Source organism: Giraffa tippelskirchi, chromosome X, assembly GCF_054371585.1.
Source record: "Giraffa tippelskirchi isolate mGirTip1 chromosome X, T2T-mGirTip1v1.2.pri, whole genome shotgun sequence".
NCBI lineage: Eukaryota > Metazoa > Chordata > Mammalia > Artiodactyla > Giraffidae > Giraffa > Giraffa tippelskirchi.
Window position 1 is genome coordinate 83031260 of NC_137289.1, and position 26896 is coordinate 83058155.

General features: G+C 37.0%; 1 protein-coding gene across 16 annotated transcripts in view; it reads left to right on the forward strand.

Annotated features, from left to right (window-relative positions):
- Positions 1-26896, forward strand: part of ATRX (ATRX chromatin remodeler) — a 280028-nt gene that overhangs the window by 235565 nt on the left and 17567 nt on the right. For all 16 annotated transcript variants that reach the window (XM_081563568.1, XM_081563581.1, XM_081563575.1 and 13 more), the window contains 2 exons: positions 8729-8906; positions 10221-10415. In XM_081563568.1, the coding sequence (XP_081419694.1) occupies positions 8729-8906; positions 10221-10415 (373 nt within the window). The remainder of the gene's footprint in view (positions 1-8728; positions 8907-10220; positions 10416-26896) is intronic.

The following is a 26896-nucleotide window of genomic DNA, read 5'->3' on the forward strand; positions in this document are numbered from 1 at the left end:
GAACATATAGGTTGCTTATGTTGTGTGTATGTCCAGAAGTGGGATTGCTAGGTAATAGGTATGTGCATATTCAGCTTTAGCTTATACTGCCAAAACATTTTTCCCAAATGGTTGTACCAATTTACACTACAGCTAGTAGAGTATGTGTTTCATTTTGTTATCTGTCCTAATCATCGCTTGATGTCAGTTTTTGTTAACCCATTGTCATAGATATATAGTGGTAAGACTTCACAGTCTTTTAAAAAGTATTTATTTATTTGGCTGCATCAGATTTTAGTTGTGGCATACAGTATCTTTCCTACATCATGCAGGATCTTTCATTGCATGGCACAAACTCAGTAGTTCCAGCTTGCGGGCTTAGTTGCCCTGCAGCATGTGGGATCTTAGTTCCCGGACGAGGGATCAAACTTGCGTACCCTGCATTGCAAGGTGGATTCTTAACTGCTGGACCACTAGAGAAGTCCCAAGACTTCATAATCTTGATCTGTATTTTCATCATAACTAATTCCAAGGAGTTTGTAGATTTAAATATTGAAACTAAAGCATAAAGATTTTAAATGGCAATAGCACAGAGAATTTTCCTGATTTTGTAGTAAGAATTTTTTTGTAAATAGGACACACAAAGTACTGACCATAAAAGGAAAAATTGATAAATTGAGCATGATTAAAATTAAGAACTTCTATTCATCAAAGGCATTTCATGCTAAAATGAAAAGGCAAACCATAAGCTGGGAGTCCCGAAGCTATTTTCAATAAACAGATTCAAAATATGTAAAGAATTCTTAAAAATCAGGATACTAAACCAGACAACCCCATTGTTAGATGAGCAAAAATCCTGGAAAAGACTTTACAAAAGATTATATCCAAATGCCCAATACACATAGAAAAATGTGATCATTTTTATTAATCATCAGAGAAATACAAGTTAAAAACATTTTTGTCAAAGATGCAAAAAAGTATTTCAATGAAGGGAGGATAAGCTTTTCAGTAAATGGTGTTGAAACAATGGGGTATTCATAAGCTGAAAACAAACCTTGAGCTAAGCCTAACCCCCATTCAAAAATCAAGTCAAAATGGATCCTAAATCTAAGTGTAAAAATTATATGTAAGAAAACATAGAAGAAAATCTTCAGGAACTAAGATTAAGCAAAGATGTCTTAGCTGTGACACCAAAAGCATATAATCCATAAATAAAAAATCAATAATTGAACAACCAAAATTAAAAACTTTTGTCTGTGAGAGACTTTGTGAAGAAGAGGAAAAGACAAGCCACCAACTTAGAGAAAGTGTTTGAAACTGCATATCTAACAAAGAACTCATATGTAGAGTATATCAAGAATTATATAAATGTAATGGTAAGAGAAGTTGTTTTTTTCAGTTAGAAAATTAGTCAAGGACTTAAACTTACACTTCACTGAAGAGGATCTATATCTGGCAAAAGAAAAGAAAAAAACACAAGAAAAGATGTTCAGCATGGCTAGCTAACAGGGAAATGTAAATTAGAACCACAAGATATCATTTCATATCTATCAAAGTAACTAAAAATAAAAAAGTAGTAATACTGCCAAATGCTGGTGAGGTTGTAGAGAAACTGGATTTCTCCTGCAGTGCTGGTGAGAAAATGAAATGGCACAGCCACTCTTCCTGAAAAATAGGTATTTTTTTTTTAAACTAAACCATCAAACATTTACTTAATCATAAAATCCTGCAGTCACAGTCTTGGGAATTTATGCCATAGAAGTGAAAACTTTCTTTATGAAAACTTTCACATAGAAACCTATACACATCTTTATTTGTGATAACCAAAAACTGGAAATAACCCAAATGTCCTTTAACATGTGACTGGATAAACAAATTGTGATATGTCCATATAATGGAATACTGCTCAGCAGTAAAAAGAAATGAACTGTTGGTGATGATCCAGACAACAACTTGGATGGATCTTGAGGGTATTATGGTGAGTGAAAAATGCCAGTCTCAAAAAGTTACATATTACATGATTCCACTTGTATGGTATTCTTGATGTGAGAAAATTATAGTGATAAAGAGCCTGTTAGTGGTTGCCAAGGATTAGAGTTAAGGGGATAGTGTAAATACTAAGGGGTGGCTCAGATGGTAAAGCGTCTGTCTGCAATGAGGGAGACCAGGGTTCGATCCCTGGGTTGGGAAGATCCCCTGGAGAAGGAAATGGCAGCCCACTCCAGTACTATTGCCTGAAAAATCCCATGGACAGAGGAGGCTGGTAGGCTACAGTTCACGAGGTCACAAAGAGTCGGACATGACTGAGTGACTCCAGTTTAACATATGGGAGGTTTTTTGTGGTGATGGAACGGTTCTGATCCCTGTTTGTGGTAATGGTTATATGATTCTGCATATGTGATAAAATTTCATGGAGCTATACAGCAAGCAATAAAAATATGTATAAAAACTGGTGAAATCCAAATAAACTCTGTGATTGAGTTCATAGTATTGTACCAGTATCCATGGCAGTTTCCTGTTTTTGACAACATATTGTAGCTATGTAAGTTGTTGCCATTTGGAAAAGCTGGATGAACCAGTACACAGGAATGCTTTGTACCACTTTTGCAAATTCTTGTGAACTGTAACTATTTTTTAAAGGTTATACTTTATTAAAAGACAATACCATGAGTTATCTAAGATCTGAAACATTGGAATTCTCATAGTCTGCTGTCGGGAATGTAAATTGGAATGACCACTTTGGGGAACTATTTGTTCAGCTTTAATAGTGCCATGTATATACCATGTGATCCAGCAGTTCTACTGTTCAGTTCAGTTCAGTTCAATCGCTCAGTCGTGTCCGACTCTTTTCGACCCCATGAATCGCAGCATGCCAGGCCTCCCTGTCCATCACCAACTCCCGGAGTTTACCCAAACCCATGTCCATCGAGTCGGTGATGCAATCCAGCCATCTCATCCTCTGTCGTCCCCTTCTCTACCTGCCCCCAATCCTTCCCAGGATTAGGGTGTTTTCCAATGAGTCAGCTCTTCGCATGAGGTGGCCAAAGTATTGGAGTTTCAGCTTCAACATCAGTCCTTCCAGTGAACACCCAGGACTGATCTCCTTTAGGATGGACTGGTTGGATCTCCTTGCAGTCCAAGGGACTCTCAAGAGTCTTCTCCAACACCACAGTTCAAAAGCATCAATTCTTCGGCACTCAGCTTTCTTCACCGTCCAACTCTCACATCAGTACATGACCACTGGAAAAACCATAGCCTTGACTAGACGGACCTTTGTTGGCAAAGTAATGTCTCTGCTTTTAAATATGCTATCTAGGTTGTTCATAACCTTCCTTCCAAGGAGTAAGCATCTTTTAATTTCATGGCTGCAATCACCATCAGCAGTGATTTTGGAGCCCCCCAAAAATAAAGTCTGACACTGTTTCCCCATCTATTTCCCATGAAGTGATGGGACCAGATGCCATGATCTTAGTTTTCTGAACGTTGAGCTTTAAGCCAACTTTTTCACTCTCCTCTTTCACTTTCTTTAAGAGGCTCTTTAGTTCTTCTTTGCTTTCTGCCATAAGGGTGGTGTCATCTGCATATCTCCTGGCAATCTTGATTCCAGCTTGTGTTTTTTCCAGCCCAGCATTTCTCATGATGTACTATGCATATGAGTTAAATAAGCAGGGTGACAATATACAGCCTTGACATACTCCTTTTCCTATTTGGAACCAGTCTGTTGTTCCATGTCCAGTTCTAACTGTTGCTTCCTGACCTGCATACAGGTTTCTCAAGAGACAGGTCAGATGGTCTGGTATTCCCATCTCTTTCAGAATTTTCCACATTTTATTGTGATCCACACTGTCAAAGGCTTTGGCATAGTCAATAAAGCAGAAATAGATGTTTTTCTGGAACTCTCTTGCTTTTTCGATGATCCAGCAGATGTTGGCAATTTGATCTCTGGTTCCTCTGCCTTTTCTAAAACCAGCTTGAACATCTGGAAGTTCACGGTTCACGTACTGTTGAAGCCTGGCTTGGAGAATTTTGAGCATTACTTTACTAGCATGTGAGATGAGTGCAATTGTGCAGTAGTTTGAGCGTTCTTTGGCATTGCCTTTCTTTAGGTATATACCTAAAAGAAATGCTTGCAGGTTTTTAACCAAAAACATACAAAAACGGTTTATAGCAACACCATTCAAATATGGTTCATATTTTAATTGTGTCTTAGTGTGTACCTTAATACTAAGAAAATATAAAAATATCGTGGTTAAGTTTAATTTAGTATGGGCTTACATATTCCAGGCTGAATAATATTAAAGGTTAAATAGTTGTAAAATAATTCTTGATACTGGTTCAGTCACTTGAATCTCTGTTTCTTTATTTTTCTTTTGAGGACAAAATTACACATTTGCTTCCCACTTGTGTGCCTTTAAAAACCAAAATATGTCACTGACTGCATCTTTATCATGTAAATAAGTACCTCTATTAGTGCAAACTAGACTGTATTACATTTGTTTATATGTCTTTTTTTTTTTTTTTGTAGTTAGTGGTCTCCTTTAGTGCAGTTACCAGAATTTTTTTTTCATCTTTTGTATTCCCAGAGTAGTTCAGTACTTGGAATTGATAGCAGTTCGATAAACATGCTCATTAAACCCATTGAACTCTTCATTAGTGGATAGATTACCAAAGAGTTTTGAAGTTCTCTCCTCGATTTTCTCTTGTCTTATGTGTGTATTTTTTTAACCCGCATAGTCCATACTGTTTTATATGCTTGATCCCTTAGCTGATGTGGAATAGATCTAAGTAACTGAAGTAATTTTGGAGCAGCATTTGCCCGTAAACTTTTAAGCATATCCACTAATTAAAGAAAGCACAGTTCATTCTCTGTAATGAGTATGTTTTATAGATAAGTATAAAGAAGAAAATAATGGCCATCATCCTAGTGACCAGAGGTAACCACTGTTAATGTTGTATGTATGTATGTATGTATATGTTTTGTTTTCTAATGCAGTTGTAATTATACTTAATGAAGTTCCATACCCTGCTTTTTTCCCCCACATAACATAATATTGTGGGTTTTTTTTCTTTCTTTCTTTTGGGCCACACCACATGGCATGCAGGAATTTTAGTTCCCCAGCCAGGGATCCAATCCATGCCCCCTGCAGTGGAAGCATGGAGTCTTAACCACTGGACAAGTCCCTGTTTGTAGATTTTTAATGGTAATATAACATGTTGAATAGCCAGAGTGTAAGTTAATCTTCTGTGTCATGCACATTTTTGTCCCCAAACTTATGCCCTTGTAAATAACACTGTGATGAACATATATTCTTGCATTTCTGGTAATTTCTATAGTTTATATTCCTAGACATGTGATAGCTCCAATATGATATTATAAAACATGACTAGTGCTTCAATTCATCTTGTACCAGAATTTTTCTTAATTATAAGCTTGTTCTTATTAGTTACATTTTGAGCTTCTTTGCATTCTGGTGTATAATACTATACCTATAATAGGTATGAAATTTTAGTTACTAATTTTCTGTCATGAAATTGTAGAAAGTAAGGCTTGGTGTATACTGGCATTTTGTGGAGATTGTTGAGAGCTCATTATATTCCAGAGTTTTTCTCATCTGTCAACAGTAAACAAATTGTATAGTCATCTAGTGAAATATTATGCAACTACTAGGGCTGATGTTTACTAAGAAATTTTAGAAAATGCTCATAATATAAACTGTTTATACAGATACTATATTATCTTGGCTGAATAAGACAAAAATGTATACACTTGGAAAAGGAAACCTATAGGAAGTGTACTATGCTTTGAATGGAGGTTGTTCCTATGGAGTAGAACTGAATAATTTTTTTCTTTAAACTTGTTTATATATTTTTTAAATGTTATCTATGATCTTTTAAAATCAGATTTCTGTTTATATCAAATTAATATATTTACATATATAAAAATTAGTCTTGATCAACCTCTTCCTACTCATGACCTCCACTCTCTGCAGATAACAGTTTCAACTCTTAGCAGTTCTTCTGGTTATTCTTACATCAGTAAAGCCATAAAATCTCATTTCATGTGCTCTTTTGTTCTATTTACATATATCATTTCTACAATTTAAGGTGGCAGTTTACTCACATGCGTATACACACTTTTCTACATTCATTTTCTCAATACCCTTTTCCTTGGTATTTGCCTAAATCAGTTTGAAGTGTTTGCTTAGTTGTGACTACGTGAATATTCACAGTTAAGCCATTTAAACTACTATGATTACTTTTCCTTTTTTTCTGCACCTGTTCGTTTTTGTTGAAGTAATGGTTTGTTTTTTACCATTTGCTTAGTTTTCTTTGACTATTGCTAATTCATTCCCAAATTCTCTACAGAAATATAAATTCTTGTGTTCCAGTGTAGCAGGTAATCTATCAGTTTTGTTTACTTTTTTCTTGAATACATTCTTCCTGGAGCCCTCTGTCTTGATCCTATTTTTGTTACCTTGTTGTTCAGTCCCTAAGTCATGTCTGACTACTTACGACCCCATGGACAGCAGCATGCCAGGCTTCCCTGTCCTTCACTATTTCCCAGAGTTTGCGCAAACTCATGTCCATTGAGTTGGTGATGCCATCCAACCAACTCATCCTCTGTCGCCCCCTTTTCCTCCGGCACTCAGTCTTTTCCAGCATCAGGGGCTCTTCCCATCATGTGGCCAAAGTATTTGAGCTTCAGCTTTAGCATCAGTCCTTCTAATAAATATTCAGATTTGATTTCCTTTAGAATTGACTGGTTTGATCTCCTTGTAGTCAAGGGGACTCTCAAGTGTCTTCTCCAGTACCACAATTCAAAAGCATCAATTCTTTGGCACTCAGCCTTCTTTATGGTCCAACTCTCACATCTGTATCCTTCCCTGTTGGCTCAGATGGTAAAGAGTCTGCCTGCAACAGAGGAGGCCTGGGATTTATCCCCAGTTAAGGAAGATCCCATTGAGAAGGGCATGGCAACCCACTCGAGTATCCTTGCCTGGAGAATCCCATGGATAGAGGAGCCTGGTGGACTACAGTCCATGAGGTCACAAAGAGTCAGACACGATTGAGCAACTAACACAACAGCAACTCACATCCATACATGACTACTGGAAAAACCATAGCTTTGATGTTACAGACCTTTGTCAGCAAAGTGATGTCTCTGCTTTTTAATGCACTGTCTAGGTTTATCATAGCTTTTCTTCCAAGGAGCAAGTGTCTTTTAATTTCATGGCTGCAGTGACTGTCTTCTGTGATTTTTGAGCCCAGGAAAATAAAATCTGTCACTGTTTCCACCTTTTCCCCATCTATTTGCCCTGAAGTGATAGGACCAGATGCCATGTTCTGTGTTTTAAATGTTAAGTTTCAAGCCAGCTTTTTCACTCTCTTTCACCCTCATCAAGAGGCTCTTTAATTCCTCTTTGCTTTCTGCCATTAGAGTGGTATTATCTGCATACCTGAGGTTATTGATATTTCTCCTGGCAGTCTTGATTCCAGCTTGTAATTAATCTAGCCCAGCATTTCATGTGATGTACTCTGCATATAAGTTAAATGATCAAGGTGACACTACTCAGCCTTGACGTGCTCCTTTCCCAGTTTCGAACCAATTCATTGTTCCATGTCTAGTTCTAACTGTTGCTTCTTGACCTGCATACAGGCAGGTAAGGTGGTCTAGTATTCCTATCTCCTTAGAATTTTCCAGTTTGTTGTGATCCACACAATCAAAGGCTTTAGTGCAGTGAACCAGAAGTAGATGTTTTTCTGGAATTCTCTTGCTTTTCTGTGATCCAGCTGTTGTTGGCAATTTGATCTCTGGTTCCTCTGCCTTTTTTAAATCCATCTTGAACATCTGGAAGTTCTTGGTTCAGGTATTGCTGAAGCCTAGCTTGAAGGATTTTGAGCATTACCTTGCTACCATGTGAAATGAGCACACTTGTACAGTAGTTTGAACATTCTTTGGCATTGCCAAAGTTTTGGAATGAAAACTGATCTTTTTCAGTCCTGTGGCCATTGCTGAGTTTTCCAAGTTTGCTGACATATTGAGCACAGCACCTGTTACCCTATATCTTGCATCTATCTAACTTCTGTTTACATTTGTTACATTATATTGCAATTTCAGGGCTTCCCTGGTGACTCAGTGGTAAAGAATCTGCCTGCCAATGCAGGAGATGTGGGTTCAATCCCTGGTCTGGGAAGATCTCCTGGGGAAAGAAATGTCAACCCACTCCAGTTTTCTAGCCTAGAAAATTCTATCAACAGAGGAGCCTGGTGGGCTGATGTCCATGGGGTCGCACAGAGTCAGACAGGACAGCTACTTAACAACAACTGAACAACAATTGTAATTATATATCAGCCACCCCTCCTACACTCAGCTCCTTGAGCAGTGTCCTTCATTTTGATATACTTAATACTCATAACACTACTGAACACATTTTTTGAGTTGTACATAAATTTTATACATTTATTGAGAAATCTATAAATATCTTGAATACATTGTGAACATGTGATGTCCATATTTATCTTTATTCCTATATCAGACTATCTCATTTTACAGCACTACAATTTTTGGGGGGCATATAAATCATAACTCCAACTCCTTAGACTTGTTCTTTTCTTCAGTAAGCAAATAATGAATTCTCTGAACTCATGATTGTTCAAAAAACTGCCTTAGGATTAAAAAGTCATATCATAAATAAAATATCTGTGAATCACTCATCTCTAAACATTTATTCTGTGTTTGCATTTTCAGAGGGCGATTATTTATCATTTCCACCAAAGCAGGATCTCTTGGAATTAATCTGGTAGCTGCTAATCGAGTGATTATATTTGATGCTTCTTGGAATCCATCTTATGACATCCAGAGTATATTCAGAGTTTATCGCTTTGGACAAACTAAACCTGTGTATGTATATAGGTTCTTAGCTCAGGTAGGCTTATAATTTATATTCTCTTTTTCATATTGAAAGATTGGGTGAAACTGACAATATTTTTGAAGTTCAGAATATACATGTATTGTAGAGAGGCAAACAAAGTTGAAAATATCATTCCTGTTCTTAAAGCAATATAAGTTAATTTTGACCTCTCGAGATTTTCTGTTTTGTAGTTTGTCCAGGTCTCTAATTTCTCAGATTGAGATGAATTTGCATGGGTATACAGATTTAGCAGTTTCATGCTAGTTTAAGAAAGTTAAACATTTATAATTCTTTTACTTAGTATGCATAGAAAAGCCAGTAACTAAATCTAATTTGCTTATAGATGTGAAAGTCAAATGATCATTGTTTTCAGTGGCACCATATACTCTCTTAGTTTGAAGAGTGTGGTTAAATAAGAAGAAACAATTAATGTATTATAATAACAAAGAATCATTACAAAGAATATTTAATATTTCTAGTCATGAATATTAATTTCCTTTAAATATAAACTCGGGTACGAAGAAACAGAAACTGAAATTTAAGGAAAGTAAATGAAATCAAAGAAGTGGATGCAGTTCAATGTTATACAGGTTTATAGAATCAAGTTGCCCTTTTAACTGTTACATCTTCTTTGGGAGCAGATGCTACCTTCTCTACCATCCTCCAAATCTGGGCTTCTCAACCAGAGACTAGATTTTATTGGTAGATCTCTGTTCATACATAAGAATACATAATATAATTGTACTGTATACTCATTACACTGTAAACTCTTTCCTGTTATTTAAATTAAGAGCTCCTTTACATTCTACTTCAGAATGTTATATAGAATATATAATAGATATGGCATTGTAGTTATTAATTTTTTGTCCTGAAGTTACAGAAAGTAAGACTTTACATAAAATCAGTTTATAGTGATTGTTGAGAGCATGTTATATTCCACTGAAAAAGAATTAAACTGCCCTGTTGCATTCTTACATTAATAACCCCCTAAAATTTTATTTCATGTACTCTTTTATTCCGTTTATCTTGGTATCTGACTATGCTCATTCTTTCACCAAGTACAGAAATATATAAAGCAATACATGAATGCATACTGGTCAGAAATTTTAGGATGATTACCAGTAATATAGTTTTATTTCTCATCAACATAAACTACTCTGAACAGAAAAAAAAATCTCATGAATTAAGCAATATTGCTCATAAAATTTGCTTCATGGCAGTATATTGCTATAAAGTTTTGCTATTTTATATTAACCAATAACTATATTTCTTCTTGATTAAGTTTCATGCATGTTTACAAAATTTGTCTATTCATTCCTTTTTACGAAGGGAACCATGGAAGATAAGATTTATGATCGGCAAGTAACTAAGCAGTCACTGTCTTTTCGAGTTGTTGATCAACAGCAAGTTGAACGTCATTTTACCATGAATGAGCTGACTGAACTTTATACCTTTGAGCCAGACTTGTTAGATGACCCTAATTCAGAAAAGAAGAAGAAAAGGGATACTCCCATGCTGCCAAAGGTAAACGTCTTAGAATATTAGCTTAAAAAAAAAAAGCTTAATATAGATCAAGGAAATTCTATTACTACTATGAAAGTTATTCATCTGACTAAGGCTGTATTTCAGAATTTTTCAAAGAGAATAAAACTGTATTTAAATGAGAGATCAGTTCTCCACATAGTACCAAAAAAGATAGTGTAATCTGAAATACGTATTTTATGCCAAATAAAAAATTCAGCCCTGCAGAAAAGGATTTCTGAGTAGAAACCTTAAAGACATAGTATGGTTCTCTTTTAATAATCTCCAGTAGAGGACATACATAATTTTAATAATTATATATGAGATTTAATTGTCTCTTCCTTAACATTTTTTGTTGTCATATAGCAATTAAGAATCAGCAAATAAGTGTCTCTTACTTGCTTTTTTTCACTGTCATAACACAAGATTTTCATACTTGGAAAAGAGACCTCTCTCATTTTATAGATGGAGAAACTTAGTGTCAGAGGCATTCAATGACTTGCCTAGTTTTCAGCTAATAAGTGACAAAGCCAAGAACAGTATCTACATCTCTCTTCTGGTCCATTGTTCTTGGATAAGAGCCTATTATACATAAGAGAAAACCGTGTGTGTGTGTGTGTGTGTGTGTGTGTATTTAAACCTATTCTGATTATCTAAAACATCATTTTAGGGGGGATTATTAGGGGAGGTTCTTTTCCTATTGTCTTGGTTTCAAATTTAAGCACATAAATTTCCATGTAGCTGTTAAGAGAATTGGGAAAGCAGCTAACAGGTTACAGTGTCACTTTACCAAAGTCACTTCAATCATTTGTAAACAAAACAAAACAAAACAGATATTCAACAGTATCTTAGTTCTTCATATGACTGGAACAGTTTCATTTAAAAAGGTAATAGGAATAAATATTTCGAATGTTAATATAAATCAGTGATTTCTTCAGTTAATTCTCAGTGTACCTATGCCAGTTAAAGTAACATGGATATTAAGCATTTGGGAAAATTTTAATGACCTTTGTCTGTATTAGCAAATATTTTGTTTTTGTCTTTTTTTTTTTTTTTGAATGGCCGAGTTGTACAGCATGTGGGACCTTAGTTCCCCAACCAGGAATGGAACCCATGCCCCCTGCAGTGGGAGCATGGAGTCTTAACCGCTGGACTGCCAGGGTAGTCCCAGTATTTTGTTTTTCTAATCAGTGAGCTGTTTTTCCACTTAAAGTTCACTGATGGGGCACTTAGGAAAGAGTTTTTGTGACAGTCTCTATCAAATCTCTTTGATAATAGCTTAGGGCCACATGGGCTTCCCTGGTGACTCAGGTGGTAACAAGTCTGCCTGCAATGCAGGAGACTCAGGTTCAGTCCCTGCGTCAGGAAGGTCCCCTGGAGAAGGAAATGGCAACCCACTCGAGTATTCTTGCCTGGAGAATTCCATGGACAGAGGAACCTGGCGGGCTACAGTCCATGGGGTTGCAAAGAGTGGACACTACTGAGCAACTTTGACTTCATTTCGCTTAGGGCCACATGAAGGTTAAATCTATCATTTTTATAATACTTTAAAGAATCATTTCAATTTCCATGTTATAGAATATTAAATTGATAGTAATTTGGCTTCCTTTCTTAATTATATAACAGAATGTGAGTAGGGATCTTGAATGCTGCTGCTGCTAAGTCGCTTCAGTCCTGTCCAACTCTGTGCGACCCCACAGACGGAAGCCCACCAGGCTCCCCCGTCCCTGGGATTCTCCAGGCAAGAACACTGGAGTGGGTTGCCATTTCCTTCTCCAATGCATGAAAGTGAAAAGTGAAAGTGAAGTCGCTCAGTCATGTCTGACTCTTAGCGACCCCATGGACAGAAAATCCTCCATCCATGGGATTTTCCAGGCAAGAGTACTGGAGTGTTGTGCCATTGCCTTCTCCGAGGGATCTTGAATAGTCTTTGGAAAATTTTCTGTGTACAAACAGGTTTGTATATCTTTAAAAAGACACAAACTCAGATGGACTCATACCATACACACTCTTCTGCAACTTGCTCTTTTCACCTAGATGCTTCTTGCGGATCTTTCCATATTGGTACATATGTGTCTCTACTTTAAAAAAAATTGCATAGCGTGTACTTGCCTTGTTTTATTTAACTCATATCCCTTTTCTACCAGGTACTTAATTTTGTGTGACAAAGAGTATTCTTTTAAGGACTTGCACATATTTATGTTTATAATTTTAAAGATAGTGAAGTTTCATGTTTAATTAGCATTTTTCCTAAATACACTTAAACTTCAATTTTTTTGAGAAATAGCCCATGATTAGCAATATTTCTCATAGGAAGCCACCATTCCAATTTGTAAATGGATAGTTGCTTTGAAGTTATTTGTTATGTGGTAAATTTCTGATTGTAGGAAATCTGTTTAATCTGATGAACACTTACTGATAATTTGATGACTTTGAAGTACATGAGGACAGTGTATTTAAAAGAACAAGACAGGAGAGAAATGCTATTTGTTATAGGATGTCTGGAAAGAAACCATCTGTTTTATAACTTGGCACTCTGAGTTGTGAAAGGTGTCATGTTTTTTCATCTAGATTTTACTTACTGTGTTTTGTTTTTAGTGCTATGACCCTTTGCCCAAGAAAAAAATGTAATGCCACTTTAATGCAAAACACTTCAGCTCTCCCACGGCTCTTCCCAAGAGGAAAATAGTAGTTAACTTACTGGGTTTCATACTCTACTAAATAATTTTGTTCAGATTATTTTCCTTAGTCTAGCAGCAGCTAAAAAGCTGATAGTGCTGTTTTCATTTTTCTAAATGAAGAAATTAAGAGAGGTTATGTAACTTATCCAAGCTTACACACCTAATTAGTACTGAAGCTGGTCTTCAAGTCTGCCCAACTTGAAAACACATCCTTTAATCACTACACTTTATTGCCCCCAAATCAAGATTAAAAAGTTAATTCTAAGTACAAGAAACAAGGAAGAGGACCTGGAATTCCCAGAATTGAATGATATTTAGAATGCTTTATTTTATTTTAAATAAAGCTGGATTTTAAAATACAGAGTGCTTTCACAGTCCCTACCATTATATCATGCAACTATTGTTAACATTGTATAATATAACCAGTTTAACTCATGGCTTGCAAAATTGTAAATTACTCAAATTTGCAATATGGCTTTCAAGTTTACAAAGGCTTTTCTCATGCATATTGATTATCTTGGGAAACTGAAGCTTAGAGAATATGTGATTACCTCAGGGTACGTGGCCAATAAGTGTCAGAGCTAGAACTTGAGCACAGTAGTTTTCAAATTGTATTCCAAGGAGCCCCAGAAGATTTACAGAGGTGTTCTAGGGCTACCCCATGGCTAAGCGAGTAGGGAAAGGCCAGATAGGCAGCACTCCAAGCCCTATGTCTCATTTCAGAGTCTCTCCCCTTTTATCGCTTTTATGTATTGGGCTGCAACATAAGATTTTATTTAAAGAGAGGATGTTTTTTAGTTTAAAAAAGCTTTGGAAAAGCTTTTTAAAAGTGTACCATATTATGATGGCTTGCTATCACAGTAACTAAGACTTGTCAAGGATCTGCAAGGAAATATAATAAGATGTATGTGTGATTTACCTGAAGGAAATGATAGTCTACTTTGGGAGAAAAAGTAACATTCTTAAAAGCAAAAGTGCTGATGTGACTGGTACTGAATGTATTTGGTTTAAAAATGAAGGGGAAACCATTTGGGTAAAGTTTAATGGAAAAAAAAATTAGACTGATTGGCCTATAAATGATGGTTAATATTGAATTGCATTAGGTAAGAATAAGGTATGAATGTAGGATGAAACAGTTGGGGTGAAAGTAAAGGTAAGAATTTAAGTGCCAGACTCAAGATATGATGAAGAAATTGAGCAGATGAGTTGAAATTGGATAGATAAAGGTAGAGCCAGCTTATGGAGAACCATTAAAGGCAAACCAGAGGCATCTGGATTTAAAATATTATTCACTATAAGTTCATGGATGGGGCTTTTATATGATGAATGTGGGCTTTTGGAAAGTCAGTGTGGCATTAAAATGCAGGATGAGGACTTAAAAATAGGGTGATGATTGTGGAGTTAAACAGACATTTCAGGTAAATAAATGATGGAACTCAGTTACTGATGATCGACTGTAGCTTTTGGTAGACTGTGAAAAAGCTTTAACCTGAATAATGAAGCTTATTCATTAATTAGGTAAAATCTTTGCAAGTATCTGCAACATGCCAATCACTATGCTGATTAGTAAGGATACATTGATAAATAAGACTAGCTTCCTGCTCCCAAGGAGCCTACAGTCTAATAAGCATTTTTTGTTTGTTTGTTTAGTCACTGAGTCATGTCTGACTCTTTTGCAGCCCCGTGGATGATAGCTGGCCAGGCTCTTCTGTCCATGGGATTTCCCAGGCAAGAATTCTGGAGTGGGTTGCTATTTCTTTCTCCAGGGGATCTTCCCGACCCAGGGATAGAACCCTCGTCTCCTGCATTGCAGTCTCATTCTTTACCACTGAGCCCCCAGGGAGCCCCTAATAAGCATATCTTTACAATAAAAATTATGGATCCTGTAATAGAAATCTGTATAGGCACCCTGTACAGGATGGGATATTCAGTTCATTCTTGGAAAAGTTGGGGATGGGGAGTTGACATTAGGAGGACTTCAACTGATACTGAAAATAGACATGGTAGCTGTTTGCGTTGCTGTGAGGACAGAAGATGAAGGCTCTTCAAGAGAATGTGCAGGAAAAAACAAACGTGCATAAAACAGCATTGCAAGTTTCAGGAACATCAGGTAGTTAAAAATAAATGGAGTGTAAAGAGAGAGTAGTATAGAGTGAGGGTGGTCATTAGAGAAAAGACTGGAAAGGAGGATGGGAATCAGACCATAGAAGTCAAGAGAGTTTGGACATTGTGTTACAGGCTGTGGGATCTATTTAATGATTCTAAACAAAAGGCCAACATCAAATTTTCATTTAAGAAAAATCATTTTGGGTGTCATTGTGCAGGATGGATTGGAGAAAAGAAAATGAATGTTAATGTGTAAAATAGATAGCTAATGGGAAGTTGTGGTATAGCACACAGAGACCAGCCTGGTGCTCTGTGACAACCTAGAGCAGCGGGATGGGGTGGGAAGTGGGAGGGAGGTTCAAGAGGGAGGGGACATGTGTATACCTATGGCTGATTCATGTTGAGGCATGGCGGAAACCGACACAACATTGTAAAGCAGTTATTCTCCAATTAAAAAGAAATAAATTTTAGAAAAAGAGAAAAAATGCATGTTAAGATACTGGTTACCATGATATTAAAATAATCCAGATGAGAGAGGTAATGCAGGCCTGAGGTAAGGTGGTAGCAACGGGGATAGAGAAGTACCGGGCATGATGTAGGTACTCAATAAATGTTAACTTTGTTCCGTGGGCTTGTATTTTACTTTGCAGTACTGTTTGGTTTTCATTTCCTTTAACAGGATTTTGAAAATTAGTCCTCTCTGAAGAGGGTACAAGTAGGTGTTTTTTTTATATTTGCAGTAGTGTTTGAACCTGCTCTTACTAAAGACATTTCAAAGTTGGCTCCTACTATATTATAGTACAATTGCAAACACCTGTCTTTTTATATATATATATATTAGGATGAAAGACTGCTAAAAATGATACATTTTCGTTTCCCCTTCAAATTGCTATTATCTAACTAATGATTAAATTGCATGCCTTTTTGAGTTAACTTTTCTTTGTCCTTTGATAGTTCTGTAAGTGGTCACTTTCAGCTTTCTTGATATGGGATTATTACATCTTTTTCTGCATCATCACTTCCTCTTAAAGTCAATAATAACTCCTTTTCTGTATTTCTGTTCTTGTTTACTTTCTTTTACTTCTTCACTTTCTAATTAGATTTACTATTTCAGTTTATTAACCACCAGATTTTTTTCTTGTCTTTTTATTTCTGCAGTTCTTTAAAGGCAAGAACTGTATTTTCTCCTTTAATTTATAGTGAATAAAACAGTATTAATACTTTTATATGGTCTTTTTTGAAACTCTAGTCACCTTTATAGTGGTATTTAACTGTATTTTTATCGTTCCATATTGATCCATATATCATTGAAAATCAGTGTTAGAATTTGCCTAAACTTTTGCAAGCAGTAAAAATGAAATGAAAGGAGGAAAATTAGAGCTTTAATTCATGTCCTCAGTTCTATATTCAATCAGCTATCTTAGCTCTATTCATCACCTCACCACATGGATTATATTCTGTTAAATCCCCTGATTGATTTATTGCTGTTGTTGGTGCTGCTGCTTTTTCCATTTTGAAATATAATGGTCTTGTAGTTCTGTGGAACCATTTTTAAAATATATTGATTTTAGGGTCTACTGTATCATGTCTACTAATGCATTTCTTAAGTTGTTCAGAGTAATAGTGTTCCTCAGACATTTTGCAACTTTGTAATGATCTAAAGTTATAAATCCTTTAACACAAAGTTCTAGTGATAAAGATTTGTTCACTGATTCTTTTTTTTTAATTTATTTTTTAATTGGAGGAAAATTGTTTTACAGTGTTGTGTTGATTGATTCTTAACTGTTTTTTTTTTAATATCAAAGTAATATCTGACCTCTGTAAATGTTTATGTAAATTATATTAGGGGAAAGTACCTTTCCTGGTAATAAACTTATTAATTATTATGAATTATATAGATATCATAAATTAAAAATCTTGATTAAGGTCATATTTCATAATATGCTTCAGTGGGTATACAGCCTAAGCTCTGTACCCTTTATTAAGAAAACAAAAGTCAGTAAAACTGGCATAGAAATTTTTTTGCACTTCCCTTTTCCAGCATTTACTACCTATGTCTTTTTAAATATGGACTGCATGTTGATAATTATAGGGAAAATAAAATGGGGATTTAAAGTAAAGTACTGAAAGTGAGGCTTTACTTCCTCTATGCTGGTGTTGTGTACAATTTTCTCCCTTTGTCTTTAGTCCTTTATTCAAGTTTTAATACCTCAAAGCATAGTTTGCTGAACAGAGATGTTATTGTGCAGTTTTATCAGCCAGCAGATGGTAATATAAGGTTTTACCTTAGTCATTCCTAACATTAGAGAGAAATATACTCCATTAAAATAATTTGATGTGAAGTATAAAATAGCTAATTAACTGATTTCAGGAACTTGCTTGCATTTACCCTTTGAGAATAAAGGTTCAAAAGGACCCATTTAATTGTAGAGCAAGAATTAGTAACCTGTAGCATATTAACCACATGTTGGCACACGAATGCAGTTTTTGTTGACATGTACCTCTATGGGATCTTCCCAGATGGCACTAGTGGTAAATAAGCCACCTGCCAATGCAAGAGACATAATGAGATGCGGGTTTGATCCCTGGGTGGGGAAGAGCCCCTGGAGGATGGCATCATGGCAACCCATTCCAGTGTTCTTGCCTGGAGAATCCCATGGACAGAGGAGCCTGGTGGGCTACAGTCCATAGGTTTGCAGAGTCAGACAAAACTGAAGCAACTTAGCACGCGTGCACATACCTCTAAGGAGCCATGTTCACAATTAGCGCATATATGAGGTTTGATGTCATTATCTCCTACTTTGCTGCCTCTTTGATCACAAGTGTAGTATGTTTATTATTTAATATGGCAAATTTTAATATTTTTTCTATATTTGTATTCACTGGCATAAAATGATTATTATTTATCTGCATAAGAACAGACCACCAAAAATCATAATAAACTATAGAAAAATTGTTGTAATTTTACCATTTCTTTGTAGGTTGTAAGAGTCTCCTACTCAAGTGTTTGCTGGGATATTTGATGCACAGTAAAAAGAGCAAACAGTTTAAGCCCTGTCCCTTTTGCAAGTAATACGCCAATGACCCTTTTTGGGTGTAATTTTAGGCAAGCCTCATGTTTTCCAAGCCCTGCTTCCCTTAAGAAAGTAAGAAAATAGTAGCACATGCGTCACAGAAGAGATAATCCATGTCAAGCTCTTTGCCTAGCACATAGTAAGCACTCAAATGTTAGCTGCTATTTTTGTTTCTATTAATTGTCATTAATAATGCCATTATACTGGTTCATTTTTCTGAAACAAGTATAGACTTAAATTTTTGGAATTTTAGAGGAGTCATATGAGATTTTGATCTTTAGAAGATTTAGCTTGACATATGACAGATCAGTAGAAGACTAAAACATTTAGAGAGCAGAGGCAATAATCTCAGCTAGACTGCAAAAGAGATGAGTATTTAAGGCTTTAACTCTCCTAGTGATCAGTTATAATCAAGAAGGGATTATATGATAATATTTGATTACTAAACACTGATGATCACTCCCCATGATGTTATCATGCATTTGACTACAAACTATTACTCTAACACTCAAGGATTTTCTCCCCCTAAATAATACATACAACTTTAAAGGAATTGTCTACCTTATAGCCAGCTGTGATACCAGTGTAGTAGTAATTTTTAAAAATGAAGGGATGTTTCTAGTATTCTTTTATTAATACAAACTACAAAATAAATACATGTTAATAGACTGATCATTTTTTTTAAAAAACAGTGCTGCTTTGTATCTTACTTTGATTGTATCACCTTATAACACAAGAAAAACTAAGGAGCCAAAGTCAACCAGCATTTTAGGGGAAACATTTGGATTAAAGAGATCATGATACCAATGATGTCCCTAAATGGCAACCTCCCTACTCTAGCAGGCTGTCTTACAAATCATTGCTAATGGAAACATCACCAACTTACTGGCACAGTTGAGGGTGGAATGTGAGATTCCATTGGATGTGGAAGGTGGGAATTGGGGGCAAACTTCCAGAAATGTCTCCTTTTGAAGCACTAGAAATACCTACCACTATGGATCATGGACATTCTGAAATTGAAAATTCCAGGTTTGTATTTAGTAGATGTGAATTAGGTGGTATAACCTCTTTGGATTTATATACAAGTTAAAAGATGCATCTGTTCTCTCTAGGTTGTATGCTTCTTACTAGCCTATGTAGGCAGGGATTGTATCAGTGTGTCTTTATCACTGTATCCCTAGTACCTGGCATAATACCTAGCACATAGCATATATTCAATGAAAGTGTGACAATGAACAAATACATTTTGTCCTAAAAGTAAGCTAAGGCAGTGGTTGACATGCCTTGAACTAACCTGCATTAGAACCGCCTCACAGCTTGATAAAAATGCAGATTCCTGGCTTAACCAAGACCGACTGAATCAGGGACTTCCCTGGTGGTCCAGCAGTTTAAGACTCTGTACTTCCACTGTAGGTGTACAGGTTCGATCCCTGGTGGGTGAACTATGATCCCACCTGCCATGTGGCACATCTCCCCCCAACCCCACCACCACCACAAAAAAGCCAATGGTCAGACTTCCCTGGTAATACAGTGGATAAGAATCTGCCTTGCAATGCAGGTGACAGGGAAGATTCCACATGCCTCAGGCAGCTAGGCCCATGTGTTCTAGGGCCCACGAGCCACAACTGCTGAAGCCTGTGTGCCTATGGCCTGTGCTCTGCAACAAGAGAAGCCACTGCAATGAGAAGCCCGTGCACCACAACTAGAGAGTAGCCCAGGCTTAGCACAACTAGAGAAAACCCCACAGGCAGGCAGTGGCTAGTGCATCCAAAAATACTTTTTTTCTTAAGCCAATGGTCAAGACTTACTAAATCAATTTCTGAGTGTTGGCCCTGGGAATCTGTATTTTTAACAAGGTCCACTGCTGTTGTGAGTACAAGGTATATAGGAGTATGGTTCACCTAGTTGTTATCAGCTAAACTTTTGATTTAAGAATAATAAAGAACAGTAGCAAATGTTTATTGAGTGTTTTTTATGCCAAGTACTATTTTTTTTTATAAAAATTTGGCTTTTATTATTGCTTCCAATGTCAATTAACATGGAAGTTTTGAAAATAGGTTGAGCACAATTTTTAGGTAAATCATCAAAAACAAAGGCATTTTAATCTGATGGCTGGCATTTTTAAAATGCATTCCTTCCCCTCCTACCGACTAAGGAAAAAGTCCTTCCACTACCAGATCAGAGGCAGTGTTTCTGAACTTGCGACATTTGCCCTTAATTTAGTTAAAAGTGAGAACAAATTAATTCACGGTTCCTTAATTCCAAACAAGGATGTGAAGCAGGCTGGTGACTATTAAATGCCTAGATCTAGGTTGGAATTTTTAAAAATTAGGCAGAAGGTGGGTGTGTGTGCATCTAATCTGTCTTTAAGAGCCTGAAAATTATTCCTAGCTCTCAGAAATTATGAAAGAAGTGAGTGAAAACAGAGTTTAAACCCTCTATTCATAGGATAAGAGGAGGGAGGGAGGAAGCTGACTTTCATTCACTTCTCCAAAATGTATTCTGTACCTATTATGTGCCAGGCACTGTTCAACATCCTGGGGCTACAGCACCACATAAAGCAGACAAAAAGCCCTGCTCTTATGAAGCTTCCATTGCAGTGTGAGTGGGGAGAGACAGATGATAAGGAAGGTATTAATAAATACATATGGAGAAGGAAATTGCAACCCATTCCAGTATTCCTGCCTGGAGAATCCCATGGACAGAGGAGCCTGGCAGGCTACAGTCCATGGGGTTGCAAGAGTTGGACAAGACTTAGTGTCTAAACCACCACCAATAAATACATAAAATGTAAAGTGTGACAGTGATCAATGCTATGAGAAGAAAAATATGCACATGGTTCTGAAATGTGTGTATTTGAGTGTATGTCAGAGTTTTTATTTATTTTTATTGAAGTATAGTTGATTTACAATATTATATTAGTTTCAGGTGCACAGAGTAGTGATTGAGATATATACACACACACACATATATGTACACACACATTAATATTAATATTCCTTTTCAGATTTTTTTCCCTTGTAGGATAGATTATTATAAAATATTGAGTATAGTTCCCTGTGATATACAGTAGATCCTTGCTGGTTACCTATTTTGGATATAGTTATGTATATATGGTAAACCCAGCCTCCTAATTTATCCCTTCCCTGGTCCCCCTTTCCACTTTGGTAAACATAAGTTTGTTTTTTAAGTCTTTGAGTCTCTTTCTGTTTTGTAAATAAGTTCATTTGTATCATTTTTTTGTAGATTCCACAAATAAGTGATATATATATTTCTCTTTCTCTGCCTGGCTTAGTTCACTTAGTATGATAATCTCTAGCTCCTTCCATATTGCTGCAAATGGCATTACGTCATTCTTTTTATGGCTGAATAATATTCCTCTGTGTGTGTGCAACATCTTTATCCATTCATCTGTCAGTGAATGTTTGGCTTGCTTCCATGTCTTGGCTATTGTAAACAGTGCTGCAGTGAACTGTGTTTCTTTTTGAATTATGGTGTGTGTTTCTTTTTGAATTATGGTTTCCTCTGGATATATGCCCATGATTTTCTCTTGATATATGCCCAGGAGTGGAATTGCAGGATCATATGACAGCTCCATTTTTAGTTTTTTAAGGAATCTCCATACTGTTCTTCATAGGAACTGTACCAGTTTACATTCCCATCAACAGTGTAGGATAGTTTCTTTTTCTCCACACCCTCTCCAGCATTTATTGTTTGTGGATTCTTTGATGATGGCCATTCTGACCAGTGTTAGGTGATACCTCATTGTAATTTTGATTTGCATTTTTCTAGTAATTAGCAGTGTTGAGCATCTTTTCATGTGCTTTTTGGCTATCTGTATGTCTTCTTTGGAGAAATGTTTATTTAGACCTTTTGCTTATTTTTTGATTGGGTTGTTTGTTTTTTAATGTTGAGCTATATAAGCTGTTTGTATATTTTGGAGATTAATACCTTGTCGGTTGCATCATTTGCAAGTATTTTCTCCCCTTCTGTATGTCGTCTTTTCATCTTGTTTATGGTTTCCTTTGCTGTGCAAAAGCTTCTAAGTTTAATTAGGTCCCATTTGTTTATTTTCATTCTTATTTCCATTGCTCTCAGAGACGAATCCAAAAAGATATTGCTGTGATTTTTGTCAAAGAGTGTCCTGCCTGTGTTTTCCTCTAGGAGTTTTATAGCATCTGGTCTTAACAGTTAAGCCATTAATCCATTTTGAGTGCATTGTGCAAGGTATTAGAGAATGTTCTAGTTTCATTCTTTAAACATGTAGTTGTCCAGTTTTCCCAGCAGCAAGATACTGTATTAAGGGCTTTACTAGCATTGAATTCTTATAGCCATCTTACAAAGCTGGTAGAGTTTATTTCTGTTTATAGGTGATGAAATTATGACAGAGAGAAGTGGTTTCACCTGCATTTGATCTCAGTGTAGTGACTCTAGACCCCATACCCTTTAACTACCACACTCTGCTGTGCTAAATATGTTACATAAGTAAACTTGTGAAAATATAGTGAATTGAGGCACTCTACTTTGATAGGACATCACACTTCTTTTTTCCTTCTTTTTTATACCCACCTTTTTTCAATTGAGATATGATTGATATATAGCATTATGTTAGTTTCAGATGTACAACATAATGGTTTGATATATGTGTATATTGCAGAATGATCACTGCAATAAGTCTAGTTAACATCAATTATCACACATAGACTTTTTTTTGAAGAGAAGTTTTAAGATCTTCTCTCTTAGCAACTTTCAAATATACAATACAATATTATTAACTATGTCCTTTTATACACTTCATGAGGTTCTCACAGCAAGTATACTGGGGTGGGTTGCCATTCCCTCCTCCATTGGATCACATTTTGCCAGAACTCTCCACTATGACTCGTCCGTCTCAGGTGGCCCGACACAGTTCATTCAGTCACTCAGTCGTATCTGACTCTTTGTGACCCCATGAACCGCAGCACGCCAGGCCTCCCTGTCCATCACCAAATGCCGGAATCCACCCGAACCCATGTCCATTGAGTCGGTGATGCCATCCAACCATCTCATCCTCTGTCGTCCCCTTCTCCTCCTGCCCTCAATCTTTCCCAGCATCAGGGTCTTTCCAAATGAGTCAGCTCTTCACATCAGGTGGCCAAAGTATTGGAGTCTCAGCTTCAACATCAGTCCTTCCAATGAACACCCAGGACTCATTTCCTTTAGGATGGACTGGTTGGATCTCCTTGCAGTCCAAAGGACTCTCAAGAGTCTTCTCCAACACCACAGTTCAAAAGCATCAATTCTTCGATGCTCAGCTTTCTGTATAGTCCAACTCTCACATACATACATGACTACTGGAAAAACCATAGCCTTGACTAGATGGACCTTTGTAGGCAAAGTAATGTCTCTGCTTTTCAATATGCTGTCTAGGTTGGTCATAACCTTCCTTCCAAGGAGTAAGCGTCTTTTAATTTCATGGCTGCAATCACCATCTGCAGTGATTTTAGAGCCCAAAAACTAAGGTCAGCCACTGTTTCCACTGTTTCTCCATCTATTTGCCATGAAGTGATGGGACCAGATGCCATGATCTTAGTTTTCTAAAGTTTTTTAGAAACTTAGTTTTCTTAGTTTTTTAAGCCAACTATTCACTCTGCTCTTTCACTTTCATCAAGAGGCTCTTTAGTTCTTCTTTACTTTCTGCCATAAGGGTGGTGTCATCTGCATATCTGAGGTTATTGATATTTCTCCCAGCAATCTTGATTCCAGCTTGTGCTTCCTCCAGCCCAGCATTTCTCATGATGTGCTCTGCATAGAAGTTAAATAATCAGGGTGACAATATACAGCCTTGACGTACTCCTTTTCCTATTTGGAACCAGTCTGTTGTTCCATGTCCAGTTCTAACTGTTGCTTCCTGACCTGCATACAGGTTTCTCAAGAGGCAGGTCAGGTGGTCTTGTATTCCTTCATCTCCTTAAGAATTTTCCACAGTTTATTGTGATCCACACAGTCAAAGGCTTTGGCATAGTCAATAAAGCAGAAATAGATGTTTTTTTCTGGAACTCTCTTGCTTTTTCAATGATCCAGCAGACGCTGGCAATTTGATCTCTGGTTCCTCTGCCTTTTCTAAAACCAGCTTGAACATCTGGAAGTTCACAGTTCACGTACTGTTGAAGCCTGGCTTGGAGAATTTTGAGCATTACTATACTAGCGTGTGAGATGAGTGCAATTGTGCGGTAGTTTAAGCATTCTTTGGCATTACCTTTCTTTGGGATTGGAATGAAAACTGACCTTTTCCAGTCCTGTGGCCACTGCTGAGTTTTCCAGATTTGCTGGCATATCGAGTGCAGCACTTTCACAGCATCACCTTTGAGGATTTGAAATAGCTCAACTGGAATTCCATCACCTCCACTAGCTTTTTTCATAGTGATGCTTCCTAAGGCCCACTTGACTTCACATTCCAGGATGTCTGGCTCTAGGTGACTGTGAGTGGTCACACCATCGTGATTATCTGGGTCGTGAAGATCTTTTTTATACAGTTCTTCTGTGTATTCTTGCCACCTCTTCTTAATATCTTCTGCTTCTGTTAGGTCCACACAATTTCTGTCCTTTATTGAGCCCATCTTCACATGAAATGTTCCCTTGGTATCTCTAATTTTCTTGAAGAGATCTCTAGTCTTTCCCATTCTGTTGTTTTCCTCTATTTCTTTGCATTGATCACTGAGGAAGGCTTTCTTATCTCTCCTTAGTATTCTTTGGAACTCTGCATTCAAATGGATATATGTTTCCTTTTCTCCTTTGCTTTTTGGCTTCTCTTCTTTTCACAACTATTTATAAGGCCTCCTCAGACAGCCATTTTGCCTTTTTGCATTTCTTTTTCTTGAGGATGGTCTTGATTCCTGTCTCCTGTACAATGTCACGAACCTCCGTCCATAGTTCATCAGACACTCTATCAGATCTAGTCCCTTAAATCTTTTTCTCACTTCCAGTATATAGTCATAAGGGATTTGATTTAAGTCATACCTGAATGGTCTAGTGGTTTTCCCCACTTTCTTCAATTTAAGTCTGAATTTGGCAATAAGCAGTTCATGATCTGAGCCACAGTCAGCTCCCAGTCTTGTTTTTGCTGACTGTATGGAGCTTGTCTATCTTTGGCTGCAGAGAATATAATCAGTCTGATTTCGGTGTTGACCACCTGGTGATGTCCATGTGTAGAGGCTTCTCTTGTGTTGTTGGAAGAGGGTGTTTGCTATGACCAATGAGTTCTCTTGGCAGAACTCTATCAGCCTTTGCCCTGCTTCATTCTGCACTCCAAGGCCAAATTTGCCCGTTACTCCAGGTGTTTCTTGACTTCCTACTTTTGTATTCCAGTCCCCTATAATGAAAAGGACATCTTTTTGGTGTGTTATTTCTAGAAGGTTTTGTAGACAGCATGGCCCATAGCTTCATTGAGGTATGCAAGCCCCTTCGCCATGACAAGGCAGTGATCCTGATATTAATAAAGCTAGTGGATGAGATGGAATTCCAGTAGAGCTATTCAGAACGCTAAAGGATGATGCCATCAAGGTGTTGCATTCAGTATGTCCACAAATCTGGAAGACCCAGCTGTGGTCACAGGACTGGAAAAGATCAATCCTTATCCCAATTTCCAAGAAGGCTAATACTAAAGACTGTGCTAACCATCGGACAATTGCACTCATCTCCCATGCTTGTAACATCATGCTTAAAATCTTTCATGCTAGGCTTTAGCATTATGAACCAAGAAATTCCAGATGTTCAAACTGGGTTTAGAAAAGGAAGAAGAACCAGACATCAAATTGCCAACATTTGCTGGATCATAGAGAAAGCAGGGGAATTCCAGAAAAACATCTGCCTCCCCTTCATCTACTACACTAAAGCCTTTGACTCTGTGGATCATAACAAACTGTGGAAAGCTCTTAAACAGATGGGAATACCAGACCATCTTTCCTATCTCCTGAGAAACCTGTATGCAAGTCAAGAAGCAGCAGTTAAAACCCTGAATGGGACAACTGATTGGTTCAAGATTGATTAAGGTATACAACAGGGCTGTCTGCTGTCACCCTGTTTATTTAACCTATATGCTGAGCATGTCATGAGAAATGCTGGGCTGGATGAGTTACAAGCTGGAATCAAGATAGGTGGGAGAAAAATCAACAACCTCAGATATGCAGATGATACAACTCTAATGGTAGAAAGGTAAGAGGAATTAAAGAGCCTCTTGATTAGGTTGAAGGAAGAAAGTGAAGGGGCCAGCTTAAAACTAAATATTAAAAAAAACTAAGATCATAGCATGTGGCCCCATTACTTCATGGCAAATGGAAAGGGAAAGGTGGAAGTAGTGACATATTTCCTCTTCTTGGACTCTAAAATCACTGCAAATGATGACTGCAGCCATGAAATCAGAGACGATTGCTTCTTGGCAGGAGAGGCATGACAAACCTAGACAGTATGTTGAAAAGCAAAGATAGTACTCTGCCAGTGAAAGTCGGTATAGTCAAGGCTATGGTCTTCTCAGTGGTCACGTATGGTTGTGAGAGCTGGGCCATAAAGAAGGCAGAGTGCCAAAGAATTGATGCCTTCGAACTGTGGTGCTGGAGAAGACTCCTGAGAGTCCCTTGGACAGCAA